This window comes from Anabrus simplex, chromosome 2 (genome assembly GCF_040414725.1).
Source record: "Anabrus simplex isolate iqAnaSimp1 chromosome 2, ASM4041472v1, whole genome shotgun sequence".
NCBI classification, from domain to species: domain Eukaryota; kingdom Metazoa; phylum Arthropoda; class Insecta; order Orthoptera; family Tettigoniidae; genus Anabrus; species Anabrus simplex.
This window is the reverse complement of record NC_090266.1, coordinates 345,552,899-345,576,311: the sequence shown is the minus strand read 5'-3', so window position 1 is coordinate 345,576,311 and position 23,413 is coordinate 345,552,899. Positions and strand designations below refer to the sequence as shown.

Here is a 23,413-nt window from a genome sequence, read left to right as displayed (position 1 = left end):
CTAACCCTCTCACCTTCATCACCCTGAGCCCATTCTAATTATGTTTCTAGTTTGCTTCACTATGTTCAAAGCACCACACAACTGCACGCCCTCAGCGTCAAGATGAGTGATGGATTTTTAGAGGTATAGGCGAGGACAACCAGCAGCAAAACGGCAAGATTCTTAGTACTCTTTTGTTCTCTCTATTTTGACAACTTATTGCTCATGAAACCACATTACCTTCAAACTCCATTTAACCACAAAATATTTCAAAGAAAAGGAAATAAAAATTAAAAAAATAAATAAATAATTTGGCATTACTGGCACAATAACTGTGAATAATACTTGGAGAGTGGTTAAAACAATTTTAATACGACCACAAGAAAAGTTTTTATACAGTGTTTGGTCAAATACGAGCTAATGGTAAAATATGAATTCATATGACCAATAAAAACCATATCATGGTCATAAGGCTAAAAATATTTTTAACTTAAATCTGTAAAAAGAGACCAGAGACATCATGACATGTCATAAAAATCTGAGTCATAATGCTTACAAGGCAAGAAAAAGGCTGTAGCTGAAAACTGTAAGATCATGTTTCCTTTATGTGTAATCTATCCACACATGCATACATAGAAAGTTACCGGTCTCCATTTATTTCCTATGTACACATATTTGTAAATATGAAAACAAAAGGTTCATTAATTAGTCTCATCTTCCAGTTTCCTGTTCATAATGTTTTTGAATCACTAGCTTCTCCATCTTCAAATACCACTGGACTGAGCCAGGATCAAACCCACCAACTTGAGCTCAGAAGCCTAGTACTCTAGTGCCTGAGCTACTCAGCCCAGCAACAAACATTTCCAGACCACTGCTGGGAGAAAATAAGCTGGTGGCCAAGGGAATGATTTTGTGGCATTTTTTGAGACTATATCCATGTGGATCACAATCTTGACCAATTTGGTTATGAATTCATCCTACCAAATCATGTATAGTTGCTTAAAAAAAAAAAAAAGAATGAGTGCATGGTATTCTTTGTTTGTTGCATTTAATATTTTATCAGACATAATAATAATAATAATAATAATAATAATAATAATAATAATAATAATATAGCCTCAACTACCATGTTGTGTTAGCACAACAATTTGATGCCATTTGGCTGCCTGGTCATCAATTTTGACGTTCCATTTTACTCTAGAGTAAACTGAATCTCTTTTGGGCATCTTTGACTGAGTTTTAATTAATTTTGTCGGGTAAACACCAAATCTGTCACCAGAGATCTTTTACATCCCAACATCATACGACATGGAATGTTGAATGGATATTTTTCCGCCCTTCAAAAATCCAACTACCTCTGCCAGGTTTGAACCCACTATCTTGGGATCCAGAGGCCGATCCAGAGAAGGATCTAATTTAATTATCAAAATATAACTTACCTCCCACGTCAATACAAACCTTGTGAATACTCATAATGAACATTATATCTGTGGGTTCAAATGTTTCGGAGAAAAGTGTAACTGCTAGGAACGTATACAATACCATCCGTTCATTCTTTTTCTGAGGGTCTGTACACGTCAATACAAACCTTGTGAATACTCATAATGAACATTATATCTGTGGGTTCAAATGTTTTGGAGAAAAGTGTAACTGCTAGGAACTTACACAATACCATTCGATCATTCTTTTTCTGAGGGTCTGTACAGTCATACATACCGACTGTTTAAAAGCTCTTTCAGCAAGAAAATGCTCTATATCACATGATTATAAATGTCCAAGTACATTCCTGATTCCATAAATCCCCAGATTTGAAACTAACTGACAATTTGTTGGACCATCTCAATTGCTGTGTTCATTTTATGGATTGCCCATGACCCATTCTCCAGCATGTGTGAGATGAACTGTAGGCAGCATGGATCCACATACCTGTGACTACCTTAGTGAGTCACTCTCAGTCTATTCTGCTCATGTTGGTTATTCTAAACATTAGCTAGTAGTCAAAATAGTGTGATTAGACCAAGAAATGTTAATAACACGTTAACACCTCTTCCTCAGAGCAAGCTTAAGTTTTACATTACCTGTAATAATTAACTATTCAAACTATAAATTTGCATACAAAACAACCAGTGAGATGTAGCTTTCTACCCCAGAGCTCCTATATGCACTGCCCACGATCTGAAGTGAGACCATACCAGTGAGAAGTTAGAAATTAAACCTAAAGATAAGAACATTCGCTATCTTCCTTGTGTTTATCATTTGTAACATAAATTTGGTTGTAATAAGTTTTTAATATATCAATTAATAACAAGCCTAAATAATAAAATCTAACTTATAATTAAAGTTTTGTATTAGTTAAATTTTGTTACAAATGGTAGGTGAAATAAATCTATTAATTCTTTTGACTATGTCCTGTATTTTATGCTCTCCTAGTTCAAGGAGTTAAAATATTGTGGTTAATTACATTCTGTAACAAGAAATGCAATAACATACTGAAAATTTAGTACTCTAAATCATATCTGACCACTTTTGAACTTTCAAGAAAATAAATTTCTGAGAGTATATTAAAGAGTTAAAATACATCATAAGGGCTGTTCAAAATATATCTATCAGAAAGCATGCAATAAATTAACACAATGGAAGGCAAAACTGTAGTTAACCAAAAGATCCAGAAAATTATTTTCAGAGAAAACCTACATTCTTGCATGAAATATATGATGTAGGTACCAACTGATGAAGCTAATATAAAAATGTAATGAAAGTTATGGTAATTATAATCAGATTACAGCTGCAATTTACCTCCTTGTAGAAGATGTCTGTATTGTTTTCAACATCATATGCAAGGAGATTTGTAGGTGTTCCAACTACTAGACAGTCCCTCTCTTCGGCAGGGTTTAGGCGGCCAGCACAAAGAGACTGCACAGACTGATTGATGTTCAGTAGGGCCAATTCCTTGTTTTCATCATTTGATATTAAACGCCCCATAGAAATGCCTGTTCGACGATGAGGACTGTGAATAAGAACCTATAACATAGAAAATAAATTTTACGGATTTAATATTAGGGAAAGAGCATGAATTTAAGTGACAACAATAGGTCTCCAGCCTTTCTTTTGACATGTAGGGAATCGGAGAACAAAGCACAGCCACAGGATAATAATTATTGCCATGGATAAAGTGAACAGAACAAATAGAAATAGTTTTAAAATACTAAAACTTCTTGGCTGATAATACCATTCACATCAAAGGGCTTCTTTAAAAGTGAGCACTGAATTTTTTTTTACACAAGTATGAAGGATGAGAGTTTTCCACCTAATCAATACTTTGTTATATAAAGTGTCTAACAATTTAAATTACATTAAAACACAGTACTGGTTTCGACCTGTTAAATAGGTCATCGTCAGCTGTTGATGAACCTGCTTATTCAATAGCGACTGTATAAAATAAAACATTACTAAGATTAAACAAGAATTCCACTATTCTAATAAAATGTAATGCGTAATGTCTAAATATATACATATGGTACAGTTTTTGAAGTTAAAAGGCTTTAACTTCCTGGAGTCCCATGAATGCCACATATTCCAAAAAAAATTATATTATGGTTTAATGTTAAAAACAGGAAACAGTTCTTAAAGTTTAAAGAGTCACTGATATCATTGTGTCAAGTTCAAATATCTTATGCCACAATGCCAGCATTATGTCCAATGGTTGTGCAGGGTAGATAGATTATAGAATTTCTATTTGTTTTTCAAACTACTCATCACTAGGCCCGGATTTTTATGTAATATCGAAGTGTGAAAAATATAGTAAATATCAGACAAATATAGACGATATAGGTTTTTGGGCTTATGCCGTGTCAAGAAAATGTTATGTTATGTGACTCCCTCTCAGACTGATTCTGATGTTTCCATCAGCTTCCGCTTGAATGCTAGCACTGTACCGCGTACGGTGAACCATTTGGTGACGAATGAACATAGCACTTCCACTTCTATCATTAACGTCTAAATTCAAACCTCATTCTTGGAGAAGTCTGCCTCGTGGACAGTCGAGATTTTCTTCTGAAGATGCAGAGCAAAGTTCTCTGTAAAACATTAAGAATTTTCTTCTTATTTTCTTGACACGGCATAAGCCTAAAGCCTATATCCTGTATAAGTGTGGGCCTTGAAAGCTTCAATTGTAACATCAGAGAAATATGTAATATTTTAAAATATGTAATTAAACATGTAATACTGTATTCATAAAATAAGTTGTAGTAGTATTAATACATTAAATTTACAAAAACGTCCATGTATTAGTTTTATTATGTCCTCATGCCCTGAAAAAAAAAAGTTGCAAAATAAAGTTAATATTGTTTATACATATACAAAAATGTTACATTCTTCACACAATATGTTAAATATGTAACATTAATAATAATATGTACACACATGTAAAATGTAATCCAAGTATAACAGTATCAGAACCACAGTTTGACATTTTCAGTTGTCTACAACGAAATGAATGGAATATGTAGTTACATAAGAATATGGGCCCTACTCACCACTATGAATAAATTACGAGTGGAAATGGAAAACAACCTAAGTGCCAGAAGGTACATAGTGGAGAAATATGGACAAAACGATTGCTGTCAAGAGTATGGCACTTACATTGTTCTCCATTTCCCTCTGCTGGCACATGTGACGTTTTCCAGGTTGTTATGCAACAAAATAATGAATGACCTATCATTCTGTTTCGGAACGTACTCGGTGCATTTAGGAACATTTTATTGCGTGGTATATGTATGTATTCATCACATTTTCTCTCTCATTCATTGTGATGTAAGCCTACATACTATCTAACGTGAAAAGGGTAAACAAATGACACATTTCCAGTTAAGTTTTACGATTGTGCACATTTCGTAACTGAACGACACACCAAGTATCTTTCTTATACAGCATCGATCACGTTAAAGAACACTGTAATCATCATTATGAAACGAAACATACAATACGTGCAGGACGTGTTATGAAGTGGATAATATCCGCATATGAATGTTAAACTGCACATGGTTATGAACACACGGTTTCTTCTCGACACAGCTGACGATAGTAATTTCCATACCTTACATCTAAGTAGTCACAGAGCGCCAGCAGATTCTTCTTCTTTTCTGCACTGATATGATGATGCTTCTGCACATAGGCAAGCTGTGATGATGGAGGAAGCCCCCCCCCACATTTTCTTTGTTTTCTTAAATATCTTGTAGGACACCCAAGCACTATCGAATGACGTTCTGACATGTATTACTTTTGGGTGTCAGTTACTCACTCTATAATGTGTGAGGCTTTCCTGAGCTGCAGCTTGGTAGTATTGATGTACTCGTTGGCGAGAACTCCAAAGTCAAACCAATCATCTTTACCCATTTTATCTATCTTGAATGGTTTAATTTTGGTCTTGCAGACTTAATAACGGCCTCTAACTCATCTGGGATCATGGCTTTCATTACTTGTTTCCTTTTCTCAATGAGACCGAAGTCCCTGTCACATGTCACGAAACTATGTCCGGACACTAAGAATTTTAAATCAATAGTATCAAAATGGAGACTCCATGGCTCAGGCGGCAGCACACCGGCCTCTCACCGCTGGGTTCCGTGGTTCAAATCCTGGTCACTCCATGTGAGATTTGTGATGGACAAAGCGGAGGCGGGACAAGTTTTTCTCCGGATACTCCTGTTTTTCCCTGTCATCTTTCATTCCAGTAGCACTCTCCATTACCATTTCATTTCATCTGTCATTCATTAATCATTGCCCCAGAGCAGTGCGACAGGTTTCGGCAGCCGGCACAGTTCCTATCCTCACCGCTAGATGGGGCCTCATTCATTCCATTCCTGACCCGGTCGAATGACTGGAAACAGGCTGTGGATTTTCAGTATCAAAATGGTCTTTAGCAACTAAATAAACAAGTGTCATTCATCATCCTGTTTTTGTTTTGTGATGCGCAGTTGTCACACCATATAACGACGTTTCATTTGTTTGTATTTCCAGACGTCATCATTTTGAATACACAAGATGCTGTTTCATTACCCCCTCGACCTCCACTCCCTCTATCCCACAAGCACATGAAACTGTCATTGGTTCTTGAATCATTTATACATTGATTATAGCAAGCTAGATGTCGTGAGTAAAACATAGTGGAATGCGTGAGGGTTGGAACAAACAGAACCTGTTGCATATCCATACTCTCTGTGCAGGTACTACTGGTGGGTAAGTGAGAATCACAGATATCACTTTTCATTAGTGTTTGTGTTTTTTCCCGCTCGCTCTACATGTACGAGGTGTGTTCAAAAAAAGACCGAACTTTGTACATTGAGCGAGTTGTGACTGTGGCGGCGCCTAGCGGCAACTTCTGACAACAGACCGCTGCTTTCCGCATTCCATTGCCTGCATTATCAGCTGAGTTAGAGCCTCTGAAGTGATTGCAAGTGTCACATGTTCGTCGAATTCTATAATGAAACAGCTTGAGGAACAACGCGTGTGCGTGAAGTTCTGCTTCAAAGTTGGGAAAACGTTTGTGGAAACACTGGAGATGAGACGTGGGTATACGGTTACGATGTCGAAACCAAAAGGCAATCATCACAGTGGGTGGGGAAAGGTTCTCCTCAACCGAAAAAAGCACGAATGAGTCGTTCAAACATCAAGGTGATGCTGATTGAGTTTTTTGATTGGAAAGGCATTGTCCATCACGAGTTTGTACCCCGAGGCCAGACAGTGAACAAAGAACGCATTTGAGAGATGCTGTGCGCAGGAAGAGGCCTGAACTGTGGGAAAACAAGTCCTGGATGTTGCACCATGACAATGCGCCAGCACATGCCTCTCTCTCGGTCCGCCCTATTCTCCCGACTTGGCTCCAGCAGACTTTTTCTTATTCCCCAAATTGAAAACCACCTTGAAAGGACATCGTTTCCACGACATTGAAGAGATCAAGGAGAATGCGACGAGGTTTCACGCCATCAAAGAAAGTGCATTCCAGGAAGCATTCCAAAAGTGGAAGAAACGTTGGCAACATGCTGTTGATAGTGCAGGGGACTATTTTGAAGGGGACAGTCTGTGAAATGATGTAAGCTACATGATAAAGTTTTTCTAGCCACAGTTCGGTCTTTTTTTGAACACACCTCGTACTGTAGCTGCAGTTCACTGTTGGCCTTATGTCGTTCCGACTCTGAAGACGTGGCTTTCAGAACGGCCTGCAGTGTCTGTTCTGGGTTTATCGCTAGTTTTTTTTTTACTTCACACCGACACAGATATGTCATATGGCGACGATGGGACAGGAAAGGGCTAGGAGTGGGAAGGAAGCGGCCGTGGCCTTAATTAAGGTACAGCCAGGCCATTTGCCTGGTGTGAAAATGGGAAACCACGGAAAACCATTTTCAGGGCTGCCGACAGTGGGGTTCGAACCTACTCTCTCCCGATTACTGGATACTGGCCGCACTTAAGTGACTGCAGCTATCGAGCTCGGTTCTGGGTTTATCAATGGAGTGTGTCTTAAAATCGATCTTGAAGATGCCACAATAGTATTTGTATGTCACCTTATTGTCTGGATAAGTTTCTTTGAACGCAGTAAAGATACGGTGGCAACTTGAGTCTGGACTGAGATATTCTTTCTGCGATTTCTTCCTACCGTAATGACTGCATTCTCGGGAAAAGGAATATATTTGGTTTTTCACCAGATCCCTGTCATTTGTGGTAAACTTAACCTTATGCCTGTTTCCGCCTTCATAAACCATAACACCTTTCTTTTTCTTTTCTTGAAGTGTCCGAAGTCATTGATTTGTCACAGCAAAAGTGTCCTTGAACGTCTTACTGAACACTTGCACATGCTCACCTCTTCTGTTAGGGACACTGTAGCACACTGTTACTTGTCTCTTACTTTCTGATGGATAGTTGTATGTTCCGTGTCGTCTTCTGTTTACGTTCACAAGTTCCAGTCTATTTAAAAGGTATGTACCTTGTTCATTTTTGCCCAGAGTGTAGAACTGGGTGAACAGACTCTCCCTGTACTCGCGTAGTAACATCTTGCAAGCATATTTGTTCTGATGGCAACTTTCTTGCCAGGAATCTCATGACCTGTAGATGTTGTGTAAGGTTTACCAGCGGTACGTTTCTCCTTACCCTCTTTGTTTATTGTTGATCTGTAAACCTTCCGAGACGTATGAGGTTCCATGTCAGTTCATCTGCATTACACACATACACAATGTAATAACGTGTCACACAAACACTATAACAGCACTGGCTAGTATGATGTAATGCGGTGCGAGCTGCGGCACTACACACATTGACGACTGGACCTCCCTAGGCACTTGCGTCACTCTCCAGGCCATGGTCACTGGCACTAGTGTCTGTTCGAAATGCTAATGCTATCTTCGTACCGTGCTTGGAACGAATATAAATGTTTCTGGTACATGAATCCTTTCCAGAGGGACCACCACAACACACAGTCTCATGTCATAACAAACACCTCAAAACGGCATTTGTGGCACTTACGTCGTTTTCCATTTCCACTCCACAAATGTAAAATACTTTTGTCATCTGTGGAGTGTATTTACCACAGATAGCTTTCTACATATCTTAAACCTCTCCTGTGTCTTATTTTGTTTGCATACATGGAATTGGTGAAGCGATGAGAACTCCCTTCATAGAGACTAATGACAACAGTGGTTGTAGGAGACACTTGACTTGCCTGCTGTTGCCTTACACAAAGCTTAAGAATTCATACCATCTACATTCAATATGGCGTTGAATACATGTACAGGCCATCACAGACTCGTTGACTTCACTGTATAATTCTGGACATCACAGGTAAACTATCGTAAGCGACATTTAACTAACTTTACAGAAGAGCAGAAAGAAGCTTCTGAGGTTCACATTTTGCTACCTTTAAGTGAAGTTGAATCGACAGTTCTGAAGAACCTTACTTTTTATAACATTTTCTGGTAGTCTCTATATATACATCGTCATTGTGAATGTGTTCATTTGGTGGTACTGGGGGGGGGATAGCACATACGATATTTTACCTCTCGGAAATGTATTTTTTAATATGTTGCTATTTGCACTTACAAAAGTCACGGGGTTTAATAATTGCTTGCTTCCCATTATTTTCCTTCTATATGTTTATTTAAGTATTTGTCTTAATTACACAGGATTATTCTGTAAGACAGGTAAACATGAACATCAAAATCGTAGTTTAACAAAGCAAATAAAGTGCAAAATATAAGAGATGTAGAATTCACTTGTTTGATAATAGCTTCTGGTTCTTTCTCAGCTCTTCCTGACACTGTCTGCGGGATGCTTTGGTAGAAATAGTGAAAGCATTGAGACACCCAACTTACAAGGGAAGGGCGCATACTGGGGGAATCGCCGATATTCCGTTAATTTTGAACACACATTAAATGAACCAAGAATAACACAATGGTCAAAATACTTCTATAAGAAATGAATTTGTCCGACCTACAGAAAGCATTAAATTTTGTACGTTTGAATTGACGCGCTCAGCTCCGTAGTACATCCTACCCGCAACTCGCACTGTCCAATAGTTGATTTGAGGCCATACTGATGTACACTTAAAAGAAAGGCTGTTCAATATTGGAGAAGTGGTAAGCGGCCTCCAATTTCATTTTCGTTGGTGAAACAAAAGTCCCATTGTGTTAAAAACAAAGTACGATTTATGTTTATGGGAAAAGCATGTAAAGAACAGTGGGAGGTACAATGACAAATTGAGGGAAATAGCACGTACTATCAAGAAAAAATCAATTTTGCCCATCAAAATAATGAAATAATTCATGATGTGACCATCCAGCAGTAAGTTGTTAATGAAGAACAATGTGCTGCCACACATGGGTGCGTAACTTTTTCTTTTTTTTTTTTTTTTTTTTTTGGCTAGTGGCTTTACGTGTTATAGATTTTAATTCCCATAGGGAATCTGAATTATTTGTCCCGAATGAGTAAATTTATAATACCAATATAATGGTCCGTTATTGGACATTATAAATTTTCCAACCAACTCATTCCTGGCGCCAGCATTTCGCCCCTGTGTGCTAGGTTGGGCTCACATCTGGCACACCTACCAAGACTACCAAGGAATCAGTTAACTGGAAAATGTATAATGTCCAATAACGGACCATTATATTGGTATTAGTGGCTTTACGACGCACCGACACAAAGAGGTCTTATGGTGCATAACTTATGATTCGTTTTACGTCACACCAACACAGATAGGTCTTATGGCAATGATTAGATAGGAAAGGCCTAGGAGTGGGAAGAAAGCAGCAGTGGCCTTAATAAAGGTACAGCCCCAGCATTTGCCTACTGTGAAAATGGTAAAGCACAGAAAACTATCCTCAGGGCTGCTGGCATTGGGGTTCAAACCCACTATCTCCTAAATGCACGATAACAGCTGCGCGCTCCTAACCGCATAGCCAACTCGCCCGGTGTGCGTAACTTGAAGAAGTTCAATGGTATTGTGTCGCTGAAAATAATATCTGTAATGACTAAAAAGCAGAGCAACAAAAAAGTAGAAACCATGGCCACAGCAGAAATATTTATAGAAAAAGTTAATCAGTTACAGAGTCCTACGGCCCCCAAAACATGTGTAACAGTGATCAGAGTGGGTTCAGACAGGATATGTGTGCGGGAAGAACGTTGACTTTAAAAGGGGAAAACGTGATGATGATTATGTTTGTTGTTTAAAAGGGGCCTAACATCTAGGTCATCGGCCCCTAATGGTACGAAATGAGATGAAATGCAATGACAATTTAAAAGTCCAAAATTCATCCATTGACCAGAATTCAAAACATGATGATGATGAATGGATGAATAGGAATTTAAAATAATAAGTAGATCCAATTCACAATACTGAAAGTTAAAAATTATTCCAAAATCGATCCATTGACTAGAATTCAAAAAGATGATAAACAATGATTATGAACTTAAAACAATCAGTGGATCCGACCCACAATGCCCCACCTTCCCAGAAACTATCTTAAACCAATAGTATTACTGACCAAGAGACTGTTTCTAAAGCAAAATCCTGAATCAATAATGCTTGTTGTCTAAAGAGGTCCAAATTCCAGGTCAACAGCCCCTCATAATGGTATTTATCGCTAATAAAGTAGAACCATGGTATTTCTCATGTTGCGGTACTAAGCAAAAGTAGCGTAGACTCACAGTGTTCCACACATTATGGTGCTACTCACAAGTACAGTAGGGTCGCACAGGTAACGCAGACCTATGGTATTTCTCACATAATGGTGCCACTCATAGGCAACGCAAAACCATGGCGTTCCTCACATAGGTGTACTAATCACGGGTGCCAGTATTCCCGTTGTGTAGATCACATAGTGGGTACTAATCACAGGCAACGCAGACTCACAGCGTCGCTCATATAGTGGTATTAATCACAGGCAACGCCCAGACCTGTGAAGTTTCTCACGTAATGGTACTAACCACAGGCAACATATGCCAGTGGTGTTATGCATATAGCGGTACTAATCACAGGTAATGAAAATCCAGAGTGAACCATTCTCTGCTACTACTAATCACAAACCCATTGTGTACCTAACATAGTGGTATTACTCGCAAGTAAAGGCGACCCATGGTGTTCCCCAGATGATGGTACAAGTAGTTTCATGGTTCTATTTCAATCACAATAATAAAAATTAAATTAATGTCGTAATGGTCCACCTTTTTCAATACTATAATATGCAATATTATTGAATTACATTACTCGGCCATCTAATAACTAAACAAATGTACAAACACACAACTGACATAAAAACTAATGTACAAACATACAATTAACATTAAAATCTGAGATGAACTATGTGTAAAATGTGAAAAATAAATTAGGCTCTAAATTCTTAGCATTTCAATCATTCCTTAGTTGTCCCTTTTAGTCGCCTCTTACAACAGGCAGGGGATACCGTGGGTGCATTCTTCGTCTGTGTCGCCCACCCACAGCGGGTGGGGAAAAATTACTTACCACTGCAGTGCAATCTATGGTGTCCACCACACACAGTTACACCATTATGCCGACAGTTACCGCGTGTGGCAAACTTATGCATCAATTTATGAGCGCCGAAAGGTGTACTTTGTAAGACGGTGAAAAAGAGTATGTTTTTTCACTAAAATATTCATGCTGGTTGCACTAAATCTGGAAAAATGGGATCTACACAAGTGAACAAATGGTTTAATGGCATATTCAAGAAATACACCATCTGGTACAGTTGCACCCATTCTGGATTACTTTCCTGGACATAAATCTACACAAATGAAGATACCATACAGCTGATGATCCCTGCTAGTGCCACAGCTTACCGTCAGCCACTAGATGTATACGGATTTAGAGTATGGAAAGGCTTTCTATGCAGATTATCTGACACTTTTCGATTACTGAATTTGGATATTGTTTTGGCGCAGAGGAACAGCATCTTGAAAATTCATTCTCTGATGTACCACCAACTGTCGTCTCCTTGTTTTCGTCCCATGTGGCAATACACCTGGTACTGAAGTCAATTCTTGTGCAAAACCCTGGGAGCTTTTGAGCATCCTGTCCAATATTGTTTTGACAGTGGTGACTTAAAACGTTCCACTTGCCCTTATCCTCACTTCGTTAGGTGTGGGTGGTGTGGAACCGCTTTGTGCTTTCAACATTTCTACCACGAGCATTACTGTTGCAGAAACTAAAAGGAGAAACCTGCTTTTGTGTGTATTCTTCCTTGTTATTCTGACTGACCTTATTTTCATCATAATGTTATTCTATTGCCTTTATTGAACCACAATCAATGTAGGAATTAAATTATTTCTCTCAATGCCGCTACATCAACTTCGCGACGTGCTACGCAATTACTAACAGACTAAGAAAGATCAGTGGCACGGTCCCTCAACGAGTGAAGCTAGCACGCACCTAGCCGAGCACGCCAATTCCAACATGTGAACTTTAACACCTTCTGTAGATTGTATAATATATTTCCAAAAGAAATGTTTTGGCCGTTGTGTTATTCTCGGCTCATATAAAGTGTGTGCAAAATTTACGAAAGATCTGCGATTCTCCGGTACACGCCCTTCCCTCATTAAGCGTGTTTGCAAGTCTTCATGCTTTTTCTGGAGCTATGGTTCTGACGATGTTTCGAATAGCAGGAAGTCCTTCGGGCCATGCTGCAACCCGTGTTCTTGCTCAGCTCTTCTCGACAATCCCAAGGTGCCACAATGATGGCATTTGAGGCCAATTTCCTTTTGGCTCGTTCACCTTGGGATTGGCAACAATTTGTTTGGCAGTGCTGCTTCAAGGAACTGACTGAATTGTATAATATGCAGATGTCAGACTTCAAAGATTTTGAAAGTCTTTTCAAAGGACCATCATCACCTTTGCTCAAACAAACAACCAGAAGTTTGCCAACAGAAAACTTTCTGCTTAACCAAGTTGAAATCTTCAAGTTCAAGCACAGAATTCAGGTTCTCTGTTCTACAAAACTTCATTTGATGATGAATTTCAAGAGATTGATATACAATGGCGAACAGTTGCATATTCGTACGTCTTGAAGGGATATTACATAACCCTTGCAATGGCATTAATGACAATTAAATATTCCGAGCATGAATGGATTGTATTTGGTTATATAAAATTTATAGGAATGCTTCTTGTTTTTGGACAAGTCAGGCTATACAAAATGTCCCAGCTTCCTCTGCATATGGGATAGCAAAGCACAAGATTTACACTGGGGTAGAAAGGAATGGCCAGCTAGAACAACAATGGATCCAGGAGACAAGAAAACAATTCTGCCACCTCTCCACATTAAACAGTTCGTAAAGGGACTGAATAGAGATGGTGACTGATTTAAGTATATCAGTCAGAAATTCTCATTTCTATCCAACTCTAAATTAAACACGTGTCCTCATACCGAGATGGTGCAGCTCTTTACAGGTACGTCCCCAATGCAAGTGAGCTGCATGTAATATTTTTACCACATATGAAACCTCCTAACATTCTTAGTTTTTTGGCAGTACCGGGTATCGAACCTGGACCTCCAAGGAGAGTAGCTAATAGTGCTAACCATTATGCTATGGAGGCAGACTGTCTGACGCTAAACTAAAAGGTGGTACTACAGATAAGGAACCTTATGACAGGGAACAATTTGAAGACTTGATGACCTGCGAGGAAAGGCTAGCTTAGATAGGATTCAAGAATTATTATTCACAAATACATTGCAACTGGGAAATATCCCAGTGGCAATGATCACTTACAGTAGTGTGGTAATAAAATAAACTTAAAACATAATAACCCAACAACGAGTGCAAGCAGCAATTCCATGGAAAGAAAATATTACAAGTACTGCTAGTTTAACATGCTAAATCCAACATCATTGTATACAAATTCACACATAACTTAAGTATTTCCAGTGCTTAACACTAGAGTTTACAATACTATAGGCTGAGCTTACTACTAGCTTAACATTACAACGCCATCATATAGTAATTCACACGTACCCTAACTATTTCAAAATTTTACACTATGACGTACAGTAGATTGAGCAGTTCAATTACTATTATCTTAGCATTGTAAATAGAGCACGTTCATATACAAATTCACACATACCTCAAATAATTCAGATGCCTTAACACTACAATTTACAGCGGGTTGAGCGTTGCATTAAAACATGATGCCATCACACAGAAAATGAAAATCCATAGCCTGTTGTTTCCAGTCATTCCACCGGGTCAGGACTGGAATGAATGAAGCCCCCATCTAGCGGCGAGGATAGGAATTGTGCTGTCTGCCGAAACCTGTTGCACCCCTCTGGGGCAATGATAAATGACTGACAGATGAAATTAAATGTTAACGGAGAGTATTGCTGAAATGAAAGATGACAGGGAAAACCGGAGTGCCCGGGATTTGAACCACGGTATCCAGCGGAGAGAGGCCAGCGTGCTGCCGCCTGAGCCATGGAGTCTGCCATTACATAGAAATTTACACACAATTTAAAGAATGGTGGAGTCTATTCTTGAAGCATCTGACATTTTTGGGAAAAGGCTTTAAGAGAGCTACAAGTAATGCATTCCAATCATCAATTCCCCAATTTATAAACAAATATTTACCACAGTTAGTTTTCTACGATCTACCTTTTACTTGCCTAGGACCTAGTGTTTACAGTGCACTATGTCGTCTGGTATGGGCTAGAGTAATTTTATTACTTTCATTGATCTGTCTCTGTCTTATACTTGGCTTTGACAATATGAAAGTGAGTGAGGTATGAGTGATGCTAGTAATGCCATTCCTTCTGCAGCCAGTCCCTGCTATGAATGGTGTGAAAATGTTGCTCATAGGGTCGGTTGGTGCATGCATTTCAGTGGGCTTGGCAGACTGATATGTAATAGCAACATCTGGCTCGGTGAGGAACGCAACGGGAAACTACCTCACTCCTCATTTCCATAGTACGCCTCTTCAGTGATGCCTAGGCCATCTATGACAGCTGGTGGCGGAGCTGTTGAGGATCCAACCAGCCTTAGGGCTGAAGACTGAACATACATACACACCTTTTACTTTATGCGGATGATCTATCCTATTTATGTAACAGAGCTTTTCTAGTCGACTGTTCAACTCTCCCCAAGCTGGATCATTAGTGTAAGCAATACACATGGCACACAACCGTGTTTGTTTCCTTCTAGTCCCCAGTGTCTTTCACCCAAGTTTTTCTATCATACTTGTTACACAACTTCTAGGAATGAAATCATTAAGCATGAATCTTGTAGCCTTTTGCTGTACCATCTCAGGTCCATTAATAAGTCCTGCTTTGTATGGATCCCATATGGCTGTTCCATATTCCAGAACTGGCCTAATGAGTGATACATAGCTCTGCGCCTTCACCTGGGAACTGCTGCTCTTTAGCACCCTCATCACAAAGTGTAAGGACTTGAACGCTTTAGAAATTATACGTTGGTGCCCCATTTTAGATCTCTCTTTACATGGATTCCTAGGTATTTGCATGAGTCACTCTCCATAAGAACGTAAGGTCCAAGACAATATTGAAAGTCCCCTTGCCTATGTTTCTTTCCCATCCTTATGGGACTGTATTTTCCAGAATTTACTTTCATTTTATTATCAAGTGCCCACTTACGGAGTATATTTAGATCAGCTTGCAATTACCTATTATCGCTGGCATTCTGCATTTTTCTGTATATTATACAGTCGTCCACAAACAATCTGCATTCACTCTGAATTATGTTCGGCATCGCTGATAAACGCCGTAAATAGGAGTGGCTCTATAACACTACCCTGTACTACTCCTGACATTACAGAAACTTTGTTGGAGTATTTACTTCCCACCTCTACCCTCTGATGCAGTCTGCCCAAAATTCCTGGATCCACAGAATCACACTTTTATCAATGTTTATTTCCACCAATTTTTGGATCAGAATGTCATGTGGTACCACACCAAATGTTTTAGCAAAATCAATTAGAAAAGCATCAACTTACACACCTTTGTCTAATAATTTGCTAATATCTTGAAAGAGCGACAACATCTGGCTCTCGTAGGAGAAAACTTTTCTAAAACCATGTTGACGGCCAATAATCCACAAACTTTTCTCCCATTGTTCCCTTAGATATTCTGAAATGAGGTGTTCAATTTGTTTGCATATAGCAGCCTGTTGTCCTCTTTAAAAACTGGGACTACAGTTGCTTTCTTCCAGTCATCTGGAATTTTGTGTATTGTTGAGAGACACAGTAAAAAGCATTTCCAAATAGCATAGAATAGCTCTACCTCCCAGTTTCAAAACCTCCTAGCAATATTACCAGGCCCTGTCAACTTATTTTTCGTAAAGTACTTATTCTTTCCTGAATTTTTCTATGGTTAATTTGGAAGAGAAAACAATCAGTGTTATCAATAATATCTATCTGCTCATTAAATACATTCCCATACCAATGATTTAATTCATTAGCTAGTAATAGATTGTCAGTAATTACCTCATCTTCTCTGGACATTAACATTGACACATCATGGCTGGCACCTTTTCTTTTCCTAACATACTTATAGATATTTTTCTGCCCATTTTTCCTGGAAGAAAGTGTACCTTTAATATACATATACCTTTCTTTTCAGAAGCGAGTTCTTTGGACAGCTTGTAAAACGTATTCTTATGCTCCGAACTAAATTGCCCTTTGTTGTATGCTTTCCTTACTTTCCTTTTAAGACTCCTAATTTTCCTATTGTAGTATGTATTGTAATGTGATAATTGTTTTTTTTAATTGGGAACAGGAAGCGACAAAACGATTTGAAGATTTGATGCAAAGCATTGGCTGCGAGTACAAACTGGCCAAGTCTATTTCAAACTGTACGCTTTTGTTATTTTCACGACCCAGGGGCCACACAACAAGCAAGCTCTATTGAAGACAATATGAACATTGCATTCATGACAGCCGATCAGAGCTGCCCAATAGCAACAATGGTCGCATTTTATATTTTCAGGCTATTTGGTTTTAATTCTTCTAAATGAGAAAGAATACTTTCTGGGACGGGTTGATGGGACCCTGGCAATCATCGATCACAAGGCATAATTTTTCTATAATTCCTAAATGCAAACCGCTTACGATAGTACCAGTATGAGGTCCGTAGTCTACTTGCTACATGCTCCAATCAAGAGAGCTGCTGCTGGTGGCAGCATGATTGTCCTTAGTTGCTAGTGGCTTAGTTACTTCCTACAAACTAAATATCTATTGTATGCCTATTACCTGCCTGTTGCCATTTCTTGATGGATGCAGTATTTTTGTATCTGTCTCTTGGCACAGGCCAGAGCAAAGTGTAGCTTCCACCGAAGTCCCAGTCTCATCCATGGCTGTGACAATATGGAAGCTGCTGGGGGTATGGGTGGTGCTGAGTAATGACATTTGGGGCACAACTAGTGTCTGAGTGTTATGAAAGGTGTTGCTCATAGGATCAGTCGTGCTGCAGTGGCATCTTCTGCTCCAGTGAGGAAAGCAAGGGCAAACTACCTCACTCCTCATCTTGCCTAGTACGCCTCATTTGGGCTCTGCCATTGGTTTTTGCAGTTTCCCTAAAACTGCATAGCCTTTGGTGGTGCTATTTGAGGATCAAACCAGCCTCTGGGCTGATGACCTAACAGACAGACATGCTTATTACTGTTTTTACAATGCCCTTTTGGCAACTGTGGTGTCTCTCTTTACATTGTCGCACCAGATTGGTTTCATTCTCAGTACCTTCCTACCTCAGTACAAGGCTTGTCAGATGATGTTCACTGTCAGAATGTGCTGGCTTCATTGTGAATAAATAATTAGCTGTCACATCGTAATTTTTACAAAGGTTTGTGAGTACGTCTGCAAGAAGCGAGACGGTAACTTTCTATTACATGGACAATTTTGCAATACTCTATGTTATGTAAATGTATTCATTAATTATTAATACCATTACAGATGGGTATTCTACATGGTGGAGACCCTAATTTTTAGGAAAAAATCATGGAAACAATGGATGAAGAAGAGAGTAGTTCTGACGATGACATGAGCTCTGGAGAAGAGGAGGACAACCTGGAGAGTGACAACATAGTACCTACATACATGGAAGATTAATGTGTAGATATTCTGACTCAAAATATTGTCAAAAGCAGCGGTGGAGAATCTGTTGTACTTGAACGATCTGAATTCAAATGCAAGCAACTTCAGGAGACTTCTCAGGATTATACTAGTTCTGAATCTGGAAATGAACAGAATGATGTTTCTGTCCCAGTGCAAAATGCACATATAATAATGGCACCTACAATGGTTCTTAGAGGTAACAACAATCACCGTTGGTATGCAAAATCTGAAACTAGATCTACAAGTCACAAGCCAAGCCAATTAGAAAAGCTAGGGAAGCAGAAACCCCCATCAATTCATTTCCTTTGTACTTTCTTTTTAATTTTGCTTAACGTCGCACTGACACAGATTGGTCTTATGGCGACGATGGGACGGGAAAGGCCTAGGAATGGGAAGGAAGCGGCTGTGGCCTTAATTAAGGTACAGCCCCAGCATTTGCCTGGTGTGAAAATGGGAAACCACGGAAAACCATCTTCAGGGCTGCCGACAGTGGGATTCGAACCCATTATCTCCAGGATGCGAGCTCACAGCTGCGCGCTCCTAACCGCACGGCCAACTCGCCCGGTCTTTGTACTTTACCAATGATATGCCAAGAGTAATAGTGCACCATACCAATATAGAAATCGCGAAGTGGTCGAGATACAAGACAGCAGAACATACTCAAGAATATACTTGTATGACAGAGATTAAGGCACTCCTGGGAATATTCATTCTAACTGCAGCACTGAAGAATAAACACCTGGCAGTCTGGGAAATATTCAATGCAGACTTCTGAGGCTCTAGATATAGAGCTACAATGAGTTCTGGAAAGTGTGTGTTGTTAGTGTCTTGCCTGAGGTTTGATGACAAAGAAACCCATCAGGAAAGGCGAGAAAATTATTTCCCACCTATACGTCAATTGTGGGAACAATTCATTCAAAATGGCAGACTGCATTACAAAGCAGGCCCATTTATAATCGCAGATGAGCAGTTATGAGGTTTTCATGTCAGGTGTCCTTTCCGGATTTATATTCCCAATAAACGCAGTAAGTACGGGATCAAAATTGTAATGGCAGTAGACACAGAAACCAAGTATATGGTTGATGTTTCACCTTATCTAGGTAAATGTACACAGACTAATGGAATGCCTCTCGGGGAATTCTACATTGAAGACTTGACCAAGACACTTAGTGGATCGAACAGAAATGTGACCGTTGACACATGATTTACCTGTGTGAAACTTGCAAAAGACCTTTTAAAGGCAAATTGACACTGCTTGGAACAATTCGCAAAAGCAAACTAGATATACCTGAAATACAATTGATGAAAGATAGAAGGTCGGAACATCTATCTTTTGCTTCGACACAGAGAAAACTTTGGTTTCATTCAAATCAAAATCAAATAAGATGATTCTCTTATTTTCGACGGTCCATGACTAATCCGCCATCAGTGACGCAACAAACAAGACAGTTATGATAGATGATTACAATGGAACTAAGTCGGGTGTTGATACCCTCGACCAAATGAGCAACAAATATTCTTGTAGCTGGAAAACTAGACGGTGGCCTTTGCGAGTCTTTTATGGGATGTTGAATGTAGGGTTGGTAAATGCCTTGGTGATATACTGGTCATAATAATCAGCGCCTGGGTCGCGCTCAGTCTTCTACAAAAAAACTTTCTTATACATCTGAGGGAAGAACTCCCCAGACCACGGATGTTGACAAGACTGAAAACTCCCAGCTTACAAACACACCTTCGAGTTGCGATTGAAGCAGTACTGTCCTTTAACATCCCGAAGCGAAAAATCAATTCAAGGTGGTAAGAGTACTGTTTGACACATCTGTCCTGCTAAAATACGAGGAATGACAACATCATACTGTGGTCAGTGCCACCACGCAAGGAACATCGAGCAAATTGCTGAGCCAACAGTTTCCAAAAAATATTTTATTTAGGTTTTTTTTTAAGTTGCTTAACGTCGCACCGACACAGATAGGTCTTATGATGATGATGGGACAGGGAAGGGCTAGGAGTGGGAAGGAAGTGGCCGTGTAAAAACGGGAAACCACGGAAAACCATCTCCAGGGCTGCCGAAAGTGGGGTTCGAACCCACTATCTCCCGAATACTGGATACTGGTCGCACTTAAGCGACTGCAGCTATCGAACTCGGTTTATGTTTAGTTACAATGCTTTGTCAATTGTTCGTTTACGGCTTCTATTTTTGTCATTATTCAGCTTACAAACAAACCTTCTAGTTGCGATTGAAGCATGTCAAATCTGCTTAATAGTTTGAACAGTACGATTCGTTTCCAGTATTGTTTTCCTTCTTGTTTGTCCAACCCTTGTCCCGTATCTCTACGGGGTTGGGTATGAGGTGAGATGAATCTGTCGTGGCGGGCGATTCCTGACGTCAACCTCATTAGAGGAGTTAATGATTTCAAATGAATGATGTGATATATGATAGTAGGGAGAGGGTGAAACCCAGTGCCGGCACATAGCCTACTCCTGTCAAATAGCACCAAGGGGTCTGCTCAAGGCTTAATGTCCTCATCTGACAGACGAATCACCATCAACAGCATAATATGCCCTCATTCCATATGAGCCCTGCGGAGAGGTTTGGAATTTAATCCAGGCTTTTGCATATTGTATACCACCTCCTCTGCCGGCCAAAATTCTGATGCTAAAAATTTTTTCGACCGACGGGACTCGGACCGCGTAATCACAGTGTCAGACCTTTTAGACTTCAACGCCTCAACGACAATGGCCACCATGCGGGCTTGTTTTTCATTCTGATTAATGAACATTTCAGAAAGATAAGAGTAAAAACAGTGCCTTGTCCTTCAGTTGCTAATTACTTTTGTGTTATGTGTTAGCACCAACATTTAAACTAAACTAAAAAATCGTAAATTTCACGAGGACCTGTGTTTATGTACTATCAAATTACGGTTTGTGTTCTAGGGTTAACATCTAGGTGACCGGAAATGCATAACAAAGTGGAATTCCCATGTGCGTACTTTACCACACTTAAGTCTAGAAAACAGCGCCGCGAATGTTGTACACTTCGACCTCCGTAACTTTGGGTGACAATGAATATGATCATCAGAAATGAGCATCTCAAAGGTGTGAAAAAAAAAACACAAGGCAACGTCGTACGAAGATTGTCTGCTGTTATAGCAGCAGAGAGACAGGAGTGAGATCCAACATATTTTCCTATGGTTCCGCGCCCGGGAAGAATTTTTAGATTTAAATCAAGTGTAAATAACAGAACTGCCAATGGACTCCAAATAACATTCCAATACAAACCTTGTCTGCTGTTGTCGCAGCAGAGAGACAGGAGTGAGATCCATCGTATTTCCCTATGGTTACGCGCCCGGGAAGAATTTTATGATTTAAATTAAGGGTAAATAATGGAACTGCCATTGGACTCAAGATAATATTCCAGTAAGTTATCAAAATATAACCATGCTTGGCAACTTCCAACTAAAATTATAGATCATCACACACAAATTATTCTGTTTCCTAAAAGATGTTACTCATCTAATATTTATGTCAAAGGAGCCACTTATTTTTCCATAACTGTAACTAAAATCTTGACAACAAATGATTTGCCATCTCAGGCATTCCAAGCGCCATAAGAATTCATATTTTGACAGCTGCTGTTATTTGTCAGTTCTTTACAGGGCTGCCAACGTAAATCACTTCTTCTACCTCTTAGGATTTTCTTGGGCACTGCTAAGAAGCCATTACCCAGTTACAACACTTGTCGCAAATCTTCAGGAGAAACAGACTGAGTTTTACGTATGATCGATAAAGTTGTTCAACACTTGTAAAAACACAAGGGTTACAGGTCTCGAGCATAACGTCGTCATAGGTTACAGCAAAGAGATTAAGCTGCTACTGTTGTTGTTGTTGTTGTTGTTGTTGTTGATGTTGTTGTTGTTCTTGTTGTTGTTGTTGTTGTTGTTGTTGTTGTTGTTGTTGTTGTTGTTGTTGTTGTTGACGCTTTATGAATGATAGGCATCCAAGAATTCATAGTTTAAGACATACAGACCATAACATAAACACACGGGCCGCAACCCCATTACATAACAGCGCGGGCAATTCCCCACTACCTGGCTGTGACCCATACTTTCCAAAATTCTCACGAGACAGCCAGGGCTTACGTCAGCGAGAAAGGGTAGGATATAAAAGGCCAAGATCAAGGCCACTCTAGTAGTGTAATTTCTGCCAGGGAGACTGATTACCTCGGATCGAGTAGGGGTATTTCAGTCACCTTGACAAAGATTACTCCAATGTATTCGAAACGTCGGCAACTGTACGTGATGTGCGTACAAGTACAACACGGTTCAACCCGGAAATTAAATTAAATAATTCTTCACACCGTGGAAGCTTCACTTCTAAGATAGAGCAAGATTACTTTGGACTTAATTAATGATATAATAGAAAGGCCTTGTTTGTGGGATGTCTCATCAAAGGAATCCAGTGATAAAGCGAAGAAAGCCGACATTTTCCAGGAATTCTAAATTATCCATAACTGTTCCCGCGAGTGCATCGAAAAAAACTAGCGTCCCTCCCCTACCAGTACAGTCGAGTATTGCAAAAAAAAAAAATCAGAAAATTCGGGGCGGGAGCGGACAAAATTTATACTTCAAAATGGTTTGCTTTTGAAGCAATGAGCAGGATAACGGGAGGAAATGTGTCTAATAGAACGGCATTTCTAAATCATAACAAGAAGCAACAGTGGCAATAACAAAGGCAAAATCCTCCTCATCTGAGTCCATTGTCCTTGTCTGAAAATATCAGACACCACCTAAATGTATTACCACAAATTGATATGATGAACTACCT

General features: G+C 39.4%; 1 protein-coding gene across 1 annotated transcript in view; it reads right to left on the bottom strand.

Moving 5' to 3' along the window:
• The window catches only part of LOC136864133 (Bardet-Biedl syndrome 2 protein), a 220,991-nt gene extending 198,794 nt beyond the window's left edge, over positions 1-22,197 (bottom strand). Inside the window, exons 1-2 of the mRNA XM_067140753.2 lie at positions 21,869-22,197; positions 2,776-3,000 (exon numbers count right to left, since the gene is read on the bottom strand). Of these exons, the coding sequence (XP_066996854.1) occupies positions 2,776-3,000; positions 21,869-21,985 (342 nt within the window). The 5' untranslated portion in view covers positions 21,986-22,197. The remainder of the gene's footprint in view (positions 1-2,775; positions 3,001-21,868) is intronic.
• Positions 22,198-23,413: the final 1,216 nt, after the last annotated feature.